Source organism: Gossypium raimondii, chromosome 3, assembly GCF_025698545.1.
Source record: "Gossypium raimondii isolate GPD5lz chromosome 3, ASM2569854v1, whole genome shotgun sequence".
NCBI classification, from domain to species: Eukaryota; Viridiplantae; Streptophyta; class Magnoliopsida; order Malvales; family Malvaceae; genus Gossypium; species Gossypium raimondii.
In genome coordinates this window covers 27,399,770-27,411,764 of record NC_068567.1, presented here as the reverse complement: position 1 = coordinate 27,411,764, position 11,995 = coordinate 27,399,770, and the positions used below count along the sequence as shown (strand labels likewise).

The 11,995-nt window shown below is 30.9% G+C and overlaps 1 protein-coding gene across 1 annotated transcript; it reads right to left on the bottom strand.

Annotated features, from left to right (window-relative positions):
- Positions 1-2,965: 2,965 nt before the first annotated feature.
- Positions 2,966-8,322, bottom strand: LOC105793968 (uncharacterized). The gene is made up of 8 exons (XM_012622895.2): positions 8,189-8,322; positions 7,196-7,302; positions 6,418-6,461; positions 6,225-6,307; positions 5,693-5,801; positions 4,588-4,601; positions 3,911-4,012; positions 2,966-3,333 (listed from the first exon to the last, which is right to left on the bottom strand). The coding sequence occupies exons 1-8, from the start codon at positions 8,234-8,236 to the stop codon at positions 3,211-3,213; spliced, it is 630 nt and encodes a 209-aa protein (XP_012478349.1). The 5' UTR covers positions 8,237-8,322; the 3' UTR covers positions 2,966-3,210.
- Positions 8,323-11,995: the final 3,673 nt, after the last annotated feature.

Sequence of the window (11,995 nt, the reverse complement as noted above, 5' to 3'; positions counted from 1 at the left end):
AATTGCACTAAATTGTAGGCAAATTTGGAACAGTTTGGCCTTAATTAATGAATGAAGTATAATTTATACCAATGTTTTATGTTTTTTCTTTCATCTGTTTTGTCTCTTCTATCATTCTGAGCATTGATCCATGCAATTGAAGAAAATGGAAAAAAAATAACCAAATACTCTTTCAAGTCTTAAAAGACAGTTAAACATCCCACAGGGTATTCAGAAAATCAAATGAAATAAAATATAGATATATGAGATTGACATTAGTCTTTCAACTTTCAAGTCTCAACTAAAATATGCAAGCAAACTGATACCCTTTCTAGCCCATGACATTTAGGTCTGTAAGCTTCCACTCATCATGAAATATAATCTCCCAATACCAACAGTCACATAAGTTGGTTTTCCATTTCAACAACAATAACAATATCAGCTATCACATAAGTTGGTTTTTCATTTAAACAACAACAACAATATTACAAATAACAACACCAAACACCATGTTTTTCTCTCCCTCCTCATTGCATCCTTCAATGTCCTAACTTTTTTCAGAAGACCCATCAACATAATTCATGAATGGGGGATCAAACCAGGCAAAAAAAAAGACATGGATTTTGAAACCCACTCTCATACTTCTTACACCTAAAAAACCTCCAACATGGATTGTCATTGGACCAATACTTTCTTTTTAACATAAAACTCCTAAATAATTTAAAATACTTAATAATTATAAAATATTTGTAATAATAAAATAATAATAGTTGATTAATATAATATTGGGCTCATATATAATAAAAATTAAGCCTAAAACCCAATATAATTTAAACTCGAATTAAAAGCTCGAAACTCGTAATTCCTGTCATAATCTTGCTCAGAAATTCTGCCAACGTAGTCTTCACTAAAATGGTCATAACTTGAACTCCCGAACTCAAAATCGAGTGATTTAAAATGCGTTTCGAAGCTAAGAGATAGACCTTCTAACGTCATGAAAACATCTCAGCCTAGAAATGTCTAGAATCCATCCAAAAAGTCATCGCAATTAGGTTGATTTCCTAAATTTGAAAATTTGCAGCTTCGGTGAATGGAATTTAATAAACTTCACCCCATCCATGCATGTATTAATAACGGAAAATGGTTAGTAGAACTGATTTGTTAGTTTTCAAAAGGTGAGTGCCTGAATTGAAAGTTGAGTGACTGTTTTGTTATTGAGATCAAATTTAAGTTACTGTTAGTGTAATTTACCCGAAAATTGATACACATGTCTACCAGTGAAGGCTAGGCTTTCACAAATAATACCGAAACTTGACATTACATGTCAAATGTTCCATGGGGAGAAGGAAATTGTTGATTATTTATTTCGAACTTGCACGTTTGCTCGTGCCATATGGTTTGGTTTGAACCCAGGAATCAAAATCATTCAGTGATTAGGTATTAAAATGGGTGCACGACATACAAAGCCAACAGAATGGACTGGGGATCAACATAACAAAATACGTGGTTGCAACCTGACAAATAGGGAAACATAGGAACCAGGTATGCTTTTCAGAAGTCAAGCATGATCGCATTAGAATAGGTGATAAAAATCGAACGAATACTAACTAGGGTCCTGTTAGTATGTAGGAACACCTGTAGTGTTGGATTTTGTTTCCTTGTGGATCACAGATCAGGTCGTTTCGCAAGAGGAATTGGACTAACAAGAACCATAAATCGAAACCCGCTCTTAATAAGTACTTGTATCCACAAAGACTGGTCGACTAGTTCTTCTCCGCTATTTGTTGAATGTTACTGAGGCACTGATTATATCTCATGATAAGAAATGGAGGTCAATTAGATCTCGTCGTTCTGCAGTACACTGGAAGCCGGAACCTTTATGGGTACATATCTTCCTCTTACTACAGCAAATACAAATTGGAACACAATCAACAAGTCACCCTATCAATCATTATATATGCAGCACAAATAGTGACAACTGGAATGCTTTGTTTTCTGTGTTTGTCGTATGTAAAAAAAAATGCATATTCAATAATATTCAAATATTTTAAATATTTTTAAAAATTAGAATGAAAAATACAATAATATTAAGCTTGATTCAAGTTAATTTTATATAAAAATAAATTTATTCATAAATAAACTTTTTCCGAAAAATTACCTAAGTTTTTCAAAAGAATAAATTCAATTTACAAGAAAAAGGACTTATTTTTCTTTGACTTGTAAGTCATTTTTCATTAAACAATCTGTTTTCCATAAAACAAATACAAAGGAAATGTTGAAAATATTTTTCATAATATGTTTCCCCGTGAAACACACGCATCATAAGAAATTTGTTTTAAAGGGAGATTAACGGTGGAATCAAAAGTGATAAAAGAATCAAAGTTTAGCTCTCACTTCTAAAGCTCAAGCTCGAGTTGAAATTCAAACTTTCCAATATTAGGCTAAAAAGAAAGAAAAAGAGAATCAATGGTCTGTTTGATTGACGGAATTGATTTTCCGGAAAATCATTTCCAACTTTTCCAGCGTTTGATTAGCGAAAAACATTTTCCATTTAGAAAATGAACTCCAAAACAAGGAAAAATGGGTTACATTTTAAGGAAAATGTCTTACCCTTTCAATTTCCGTAAGACATTTTCCGTGCTCTCCTCTCTATCGCCTCATTCATTTCTTCCTTCATTTTCGGTAGAAAACTGCTTCTGTTTATCGATTTTTCAGTAACTTATTTTTTTAATTATTCAATACTTTTTTTAACACAATTACAAATAATTTATTTGATATTAGTTTTTTTTCAATTTATAACGGTTAATATTGTAGCTTAATAATTGAGTATTATTATAAATAAATCATTGCAATATATGTAAAAATAATTTAAAATATAAAATTTATTAATATATATTAATATATGTAAAACAACTTTTCAAAAATATTTTAGGAATCGCCAAATAGCAGAAAATATTTTATACAGATTCAATCAAACACCAGAAAATATTTTCCAGTAAATTATTTTACAGAAAAGTAAAACATTTTTCAGAAATCATTTTACGGAAAACATTTTACTGGTAATCAAACAGACCCTAAGTTCAAAAGCTACTCAAGTTAAATATTGGGATACACAAATTTGATTCGCTCAATGCTTGAACTCGAGTTGGCAATAACCGAGCCGAATTGCATGTTTCATGTATCCTGATTAGGGATGTAGGCTTCAAAAGTTCAACCAAAAGTAGGCATTGCTCAATTTGATTGTTGAAGTTGAATGACAGCATCAAAGCTAAAAATTTCATCAGGTTCAAATATCTCTTCAAGATCTTCAATACTTTGTTCTACTCTTAAATCTTTACCAACTGAGAGGCTTTCCTGCAACATATAAAATGATCATAAGATTAAGTTGGGAGGCCATTCATAGAGGATGTCATATGATCCATTGTAAATATGTAAAATGTTTACAAAGGACACGCATGATTCCATTGATGTTGAATATAATGGTACAGAAGTTGGTGTTCAAGATCGGTATACTCAATCAATTATTTTTCATAAATTTTAAGGATCATTGTACCCTGTATCCAAGTATGTGTCAAATACAGGTACCTTAGGAAAAATGAAAGAGCTCAAGTAACATAGGACTATGTTGCTTCGACTCTTTGTTTTTCTTGAATTACCCAGGCCCAACATCCATGCCTGACCTATCCGGATATAGGTATGGAGATATGACTCTCCAAAGTCTCTCAATAAATGAAAAAACTTAGAAATAATTGACATACTCATGTTAGACATGAATCTGCATCCAACATGAGTAACTTAGGCATGGGATTTAAGTTACCATCAAGAGACAAACTCAAACCAATAACAATTATACCAGTGTGATGAACTTTATAAACGTGAGGTGATGCACGAGAACAATAACCGAGAAAATACTATCTAACACATTGCTTACCTTTTCAACATATTCAGCTACAGTGGAGTTAATTACTCTAGTGATTACTTGCTTGTAAACTTTTGAAGCTCCGAGGACTTCTAACAAAATCTCTCTAGGTATCTGCCAGACAATTTAAAATATTATAGACAAGAGAGAGAATTCTTGTTTTGCTCCTACACTTTGCTTTCCTGAAATATCTGTATCCAACATATATTTGAACATGGGTATGAGGATATTATGCTCCAAGGAGTAAAGACCCTCCAAATACATTAAAGACAGAAAAAAAAAATGAAAATACCAGTGTTGGAGACATACCTGTATCCGACCTATGTTAGTTGAACTAGGTGTGAGGTCAGATAAGGGTATGTGTTTGACACGGGTACGTTCAATTTTTTCAAAATTTTCAATGTATTGGGGGGGTCTTTCAAGGATCATATCCCCATATAGCCGAATATGCATCGAACACAAGTGTTGAACATAGATACTTCAAGAAAAATGAAGAATCAAAGCAACATAGTGTCTGACACTTAAACCAAATCCCAGAGCATTGACATTTATGTCTTTACATAGTTACAGGGTTTCACAAATATCATTCATGGGCATGGTATGAAGAATCTAAAGCCTTTTAAACGCAGCATCACATGATTAAAATGAAGTGATTGAAGGCAGTAAGTCATTAGATAATCAAAACTTACATTTGGTGTTTTTCCTGTCAGCCCCAAAAGTGTCGTTGCGAGACAAATCAACCAATTAAGTGGTCAAAGAAAACATCAGCAAATTACTAAGAAGATGAAAAGGTATCAAGAAAATAAGTCGACTGCAACTGCCTCTTCATTTTTTTTGAACTACCTATGTCCGAACACTCATGTCCAACACATTTTCAGACATAGGCATAGGAATATAACCTCTCAACATGAAAAAACTAGAAAGAGTTGAAGATTCCTGTATTGGACACATAAACACATCCCACACTTACTGACATAAGAAATGAAAGGCCAATCCAAGTTTCAGCACGATAAGTATAACTTTATTTTCAATTCTTGAGTATATCTTCTATGGTTGTGTCTCAACTTAGCAAGCCATTTCCATTCTCATAAAGAACCATATAATTCTTCCCTATGGATTCGCAGAACTAGCAACATTCGATGCAACACAATTGCCAGATGGAAAAAAATAACTAAAACATGATACGCCATGAATATCTCGAAATCTATATAACAAAAATTATCAATATATTAAAATTTGTATGTACGATTTTCTGTAGTACAAGTAATAGGTAAAGAAAGGGTCAACCCAAGGGTTGAGACATATTTGCAGTATTTTGATGAATAAAAATCCAACTAGAAAGTGCTTTCCTCTCAAGAAATGGGTGCTACTCAGATGCCTTATTAACATGATACTCATTTTTCTTAACTTGTCGAGATGCTACTTGAATCCTAAATGGCAGGTAGGGAATGAAAAGGAAGTTCCATGATACAGTGATAAGATGATTGCTCTCTAGCTAATCTTTCTCTAGGAAAATAATAGCTAGTGCAAGAAAGAGAAAAAGAGATGCTACTATTGATGAATCATGAATGTATTTGACCAGGGTGGAGAAGAACAATGATATATATATATATATATATATATATATATATATAGAGAGAGAGAGAGAGGGGGGGGGGAGAGGTTACAATTGGCTCTTTCATGTTAAAAGACAATCTAATGTCTAATGAACGCTGGTAAAGGACCCTCCAGTAACATGAAGATACATTCAGAAAACCAAGAAAAAGTACTTATCCACTAGAAATAAAATAGTACCTCCTTTTACTCTTCTAAAGCCAGGGATTGGCTGGGCATCAGCAACCATCTTGTCAAATACTTCATTAAAAATTGCTCGAGTTTTGGCTCCTGATACCTCGACTCTTATCTGGTTGAAGAAAGTTACGCAATAATTTAGCTTAATATTCACAACCATACCAATTGTCTCAAAATTCAGCATAGTTATCATTATCCAAAAAAAAAGGCCACCTATTTGCATGATTCGTATGTTTCACTTCCAACATGAAACTTCTATTGAATAGACTTCTCCAAGGGCCAGCCCTTAGACAAGTTCTTTTGTAAATTGGGTATGCCCAACCTAACCTATATTACAATTTAATAATTAAAATTTTATTGAATTTTAAAAATATATAAATAGGATTTTTTTTTTTTTTTTTAGTATTAATAAACAGAATTTCAAACCTAAGGGTCTGGCTGGGCCAAAAATGAATCTTGGCAAGAAAAAAAAATCGTGGGGAGGTTTAACACAGCCCGTATACATGTCTACATATTACCCAAAAATATTTTATACCTTTAGCTTTCGGCACTCTTCAGTACTACAAGGGGTAACAGTGAAGTCTTCAAACTGGGAAGAAACTCCAACATCTTCCACATCTAACCAAGTTAAATAAATGGCAATATATAAAATAGAACTAAAAAGTACATAAAAGGGGGCAAAGAGAAAAGTTATTAAGACTAGAAAGAGATCTTATAAAATTTTGCACCTGATGATATAGCATGTGCTGTACGAAGATATTCATGTCTTTTCCTGAAAGAAAAGCAATACCGAATTTTACAAAAGGATAATATGTCAGTTACCATTCGAAGTGGAGTCGACCACGAGAATTCCAAAAGAAAATAAATGGACTTAACCATAACTTAAAACATGTTGAAAGACAAAGCCCTTTGAAGAGGTTGTAAAGCAAGCATATGAAGCTATGAAAGTTTTCAGAAGCAGACCGGTGGTCAAACCAGTCCGACCGGTTTGTCAGGTTCAATTAAATAAATTTTTAAATATTTAAAATATTTAAAAAATAAAGAAAACCAGTTCAAACAGTTTGCGGGTCAACCAGTCCAGTCCCTTATTTTGGACCGGGACCCTGGCCTGTTCGGTCCAACTCTGAAGAACCGGGACTATGAGATAAACAGCAGCATCAAGCATAACATGCTCAAGTCACAATCTCTATATATGAAGTTTTCTTAGGACATATACAAATTAATTACAAACACTTAGAAGAACTGTCTTCTTCTTTTTTTTTTTTTTTAACAATACAATGGGAAAATCCCGTAATAGATGATCCTAAGAAGGTACTACATTCAGAGTCTCTAAGAACTTTAAATACAAAACATAAGAACATGTTTTTCCCTGACACAAATCAGTCAGTTTTGAGTATAGTCAAATTTAATATGAGGCAAAGAAATACAATTCCTTAAGAGGAAATATTTTGGGATTACCAAATAGCGTTTAAATTAGATTAAACTTAAGCAGTGAAAAGAGAGTACCTTCCATGAAACTTTAGAGTCCTATATCTTATTCTAGGAGGAAAACATGCTCTCCTGCAAAAAGTATTAGAAACAAAGATACCCTTTTCTTGTTTACAGCTAATAATCTGCAAAAGAAAGAAAAAATGGTAATAGGGGAATCCATAAGATTAATGTTTTGTATTCAATTTGCTTTGAGATTGGAATTTCATTGATGCATTAATGGCATATGTTACACGGACTCGGGTGACTATTGGATATGGATAGCTTCAATTTTTTTCAAGATTTCTATGTATTTGGAGGGCTATTAAAGGATCCTATCTGTTACCTGTGTACGTCAATAAGAGGAAACAGACATTAGTACTTCAAGGAAAATGAATAGTCGGAAAAACATAGGAAAAAGCATAGTTGATAACAATGGATGAAATGAGAATCAGAATATTTCAGGGGGATTTTGTTTTAAAAAGATAATTTTCCTGCTTCTTAAAAAAAGGCAAAGAGCACAACTAGAAGGCTAAAAACAGAGCTAAAGGTAAATTTATCAATATATATATATATATTCTCCTTCACACTAGATATCCACAAAGAACTGATTATCAAGAGCAGCAGCTTGAATTAACGCTCTTTCTCTAACTAACTAAAAGCTTAATTCCATTTCTCTAACACTATAATTTCCCTCTAATAAACAAATGATGTCGTTGATGTTGCACGCCAGTTGTATGTAAAAAGGCTTAAACCAAAAAATGACTTTGCCGATTTATAATAAAAAAGGAAAATTATCCTCTAACAATCTTAATGGCAAACAAAAACAAAATGAAGGCGGTTAACTCCATTAGCGACTTAAAAAATCTGACCCAGATGTCTTGGTATTTAAACAAGCAGAAAAAGAGCATTACTTTTCCACATGAAAATAAAGTGGAGAGAAAACTAAGTGGATAATTTGAAGAATGAGTTGAATTTGGGAATGAAATGCATAAAATCATGAGAAAAAAAACAATTAGGAAGTCAATTTACCTTGGGGTTTAAACCCAACCAAAGGGTCTTACCGACAGCTACTTCCATTATCTTCTTTTTCTTTTGCTTCCTATCACAAGGAAAATAAAATATGTAATAAAGGGTGCTATTATTATTGTTGGATTTACTACCGGATTGAGTTCTAAATTTTTTATTATATTATTTCATTAAATAAAAAATAATTAATGGTTTTTAATAGTTTCTTTTTGATGTAATGTTTTTTAATATTGTATTTTAGTCTCTTAACATATTTTGTAATTATTTTATAAATAATTCATGTATTTTTATATACATATTATTTTTTTATGTTATCATATTTATTTCCATATATGCTATATGTGAATACTTGTTTTATATGGTTTATTAATTTATTGTTTTTAATTTTAATATAAAATAAATTTTATGAAAACAAAAGGTCATTACTAATCTATATTTATTTATATGAAATTAATGCATTTATTTATATAAAAGTTATGTAGCAAATATTAATTTTTATTTATTATTAAGTAAATGTATTGATTAAAAATTTTAATAAAACTTGAATAGTGTTGAATATCCTCCAAATTCAGTTAAGGAGATTTTACAATGCATAGATATATCTTCAATAGTATTGTCTAATTTTATTGTTTTCGCTAAGGTCAAGTATACTTTCTACGGAAAAAAAACTCTTAATAAAACTAAAATTTTACTTATAATTTATTAATAATAACAAATCTTATGAAATTAATATTAAATTTAGAATTTTGCAATCCTTCTCGTGATATATCTACACTTAAAAATATTTAGTTGAGTTAGTTAAAATATGGATAAGTGTTCAACCGAATTGAGTAAAAAAGCTTTAAGTTAATCAAATTAGCGAGTTATATTTTATCATCCTAACTCGATTTGAGATTTTCACAAATCTAGTTGAGTGAAATGAAATTGAATTGAGTCAAATCAAGAGAAATTGTTCGAGTTAAATTAAAAATTTAAACATGTCAAATTAAAATCTTGTTACAATATAACTAATCCTATGTTAGAGCACATAAATTTGAAACCATATGTATATTTGAAAACTTTTTCAAAACAAAATAAGAAAATAAATAAATAAGATACTTCAAAGATAATAAACTAGAATCGTTAATTAACTTATTTAGGTCCTAAAATGAGAAAGATCAATTTGCTCATTTTTAAAATTGATAGGGACAGGAAGAGTATCTACAACAATCTGTTTTTGATTTATTTGAATTGTAAAATTCAACTCTTTGAGATATAAATAGGGGTGAGTATTCGATAATAAAGAAAACAAAAGTTAAAATGTGGAAGATGAATTGAATAAACCAATGGATATGAATAGAAGATAGCTGTCTAACTGAACTCTTTGAGATATAAATAGGGGTGAGTATTCGATTGAATTGAGTTGAATCGAGTCAAAAAATTTTGAGTTAGTTGACTTGACAAATCCTATTTTAACAACTGAACTCAATTTGAATTTTTTTCGAATTAAATTGAATCGAGTCAAAAAATTTCGAATCAAGTCAAATTGAGTTACTGAATTCTATTATTTATACTCAATGTTGCATTTATATGAACCGATTATTTAATTAGTAGACGAAATACAAGATTATTTAACTACATAAACAATATAATGCTTTTGCATCTTAACTTAACGAGTAAACATTTATCAAAACAACGTAATTTTGCCTTTTAACTTAATGGTTTTGACTTTTAACTTTAGAAAAGTAAACATTTATCAAAACGACGTAGCTTTGCATTTTCTTATTAAAATCTTCGAATAACTCGAATTGTGTAATTCATATTCGAGTTAAACTGAAAAACTTTATTTTTTATTCGAGTTGATCTGAATAACTTGATTAACTCAAATAACTTGAACTATTTAATTCAAAAATTAGATTTTTTATCAAGTTTTTCGAATCGAATCGGATTTTGCTCACCCCTAGATATAAACCTCCAACAAATTCAATTAATGGCTCTAATCAATCCTCCAAGAAATAATTCCTGACAAATTAAAGCATGAAAAATGGATTCTCACGACTCTTTGAAGAAAATTGAAAAGAAAAAAACTTTTAAAAATTACAAGAAAGCAATCTTGTGCGAAAGAAATTAACTTTAAGAGTTGAAAATTTTATTAATGAATGAAGCAATGCCTTTAATGAATAATGATGAGACCTTTATGTAGGCTAGCTAAGTAAATTCAAATAAAACTCTCTAATATAATGAAACTTTATTTAATCTAAACTAGTAGAACTAAACTTTCTTGTTGACTAAGAAACATTAAACTCCTAAATAATTTAAAATACTTAAATGTATCCTAAAATTAGAATAAGTAAATAATAAAATAATAAAAGTTAATAGATACAATATCAGACTTATATATAATTAAAATTAAGCATTAAACTTGAATCCAATATGATTTAAACTCGAAGTAAAACTCGAAACTCGTAATTTCCCGTAATAATCCTGTTCAGAAATTTTACTCGCGTAGTTTTCACTAAAACTATTATAACTTGAGCTTCCGAACTCGAAATTGAATGATTTAAAGTGAGTGTCGAAGTTAAGAGGTAAATATTCAAACTCTATGAAGGCATCTCAATCCAAAAATGCTTGGATCCCATCCAAAAAGTCATCTCAAGTCAACTGATTTTCCAAACTTGAAAATTCACAGTTTTGGTGAATTGAATTTCATAAATTTCACTCATCCGTGCATGTATCATTCCCCCTTTCCTTGAATCTTGTCTTTGGTCGAACAAGAAAGAATCTTTATCATAAGTGGAATGGTTTAACTGGGCCCCTCTCAGAGGATCAACAAATTCTTAAAAGAAAGAAACAAGTCCACTACACAAATTCAAGTTAAGGTTAGTGAAAACATAATCATTCTTCTCATTTGTATAAGTTCTTTATTTCTTTGTATTTTATTTTTCAATGTGAATTGACCTCTCTAATTTTACCTCGTAAGAATTTTCACTCACTAAAGTTGGACCATCAAATTGACTTTTATTGCTTAAGATCTCTTTTCTCTTATTTTTTTACATGAATCATCTTTACTTCCCTTTAACCCCTCACAAAAATTTTGAATATTGAATTCATCATAATACAACTCTTTAGGAGGAAAATAAAGGTCTAACTCGTCCAAATTCATAGGCTCTAAGAAATGGTTCTCACTATTAACTTTTTCTGATTCACAAGGCACATTATCAATATCATCACATTTCTCACTATTACTATCAACTTCTTTGACATAAAATTTGGAACAATGTGCAATGCTAGATCTAGACTCAATAATAGGCACAAAATCACACTTACTATCTTCACAAGCAAAGTCACTCGAATTTTTTTACTCATTCATATTATCATCGTCAATGATAGCACTAAAAGAAGGTTCCTCAATAGGCTTGATGTCATACATACATTCTTTTTTGCAGCTTTCATCACTGAGTGGATAGTGAATTAGACATTGGAAACTCTCATGATCTTTTGAACCACACCAATGGCATTTCACAATAGGCGAGAGATCAATCATACTCTCATTTGCTTGTTCGCATTGAGAGTCTTGGTGATCCCTCGTATCACCAAACATTTTTTGTACTCTTCCAGAAGTTGTTTAAGCTCACAGAATTTGCTATGTCTTTTGTACCAATGTCGTTCTCAATAAACCCATGTACAATAGAAGATTGAGTGGCATTGGGGAGAACATGTTCGTGCGTGCTTTTTACAAATACAAAATCTATGTTTTGCCCAAGGTTTATTATTCTCCTCTTCGATACTATGTGTGCACACCATTTTTAAGAATCTAAAAGTAAAAACACT

Bases quoted from the DNA above. Each gene is read 5' to 3' on its own strand.
- LOC105793968 (XM_012622895.2), bottom strand. From the start codon at position 8,236: ATGGAAGTAGCTGTCGGTAAGACCCTTTGGTTGGGTTTAAACCCCAAG. The intron at 7,303-8,188 runs GTAAATTGACTT...TTTCTTTTGCAG, and splicing joins GGTTGGGTTTAAACCCCAAG to ATTATTAGCTGTAAACAAGA. The intron at 6,308-6,417 runs GTGCAAAATTTT...TAACTTGGTTAG, and splicing joins AGCACATGCTATATCATCAG to ATGTGGAAGATGTTGGAGTT.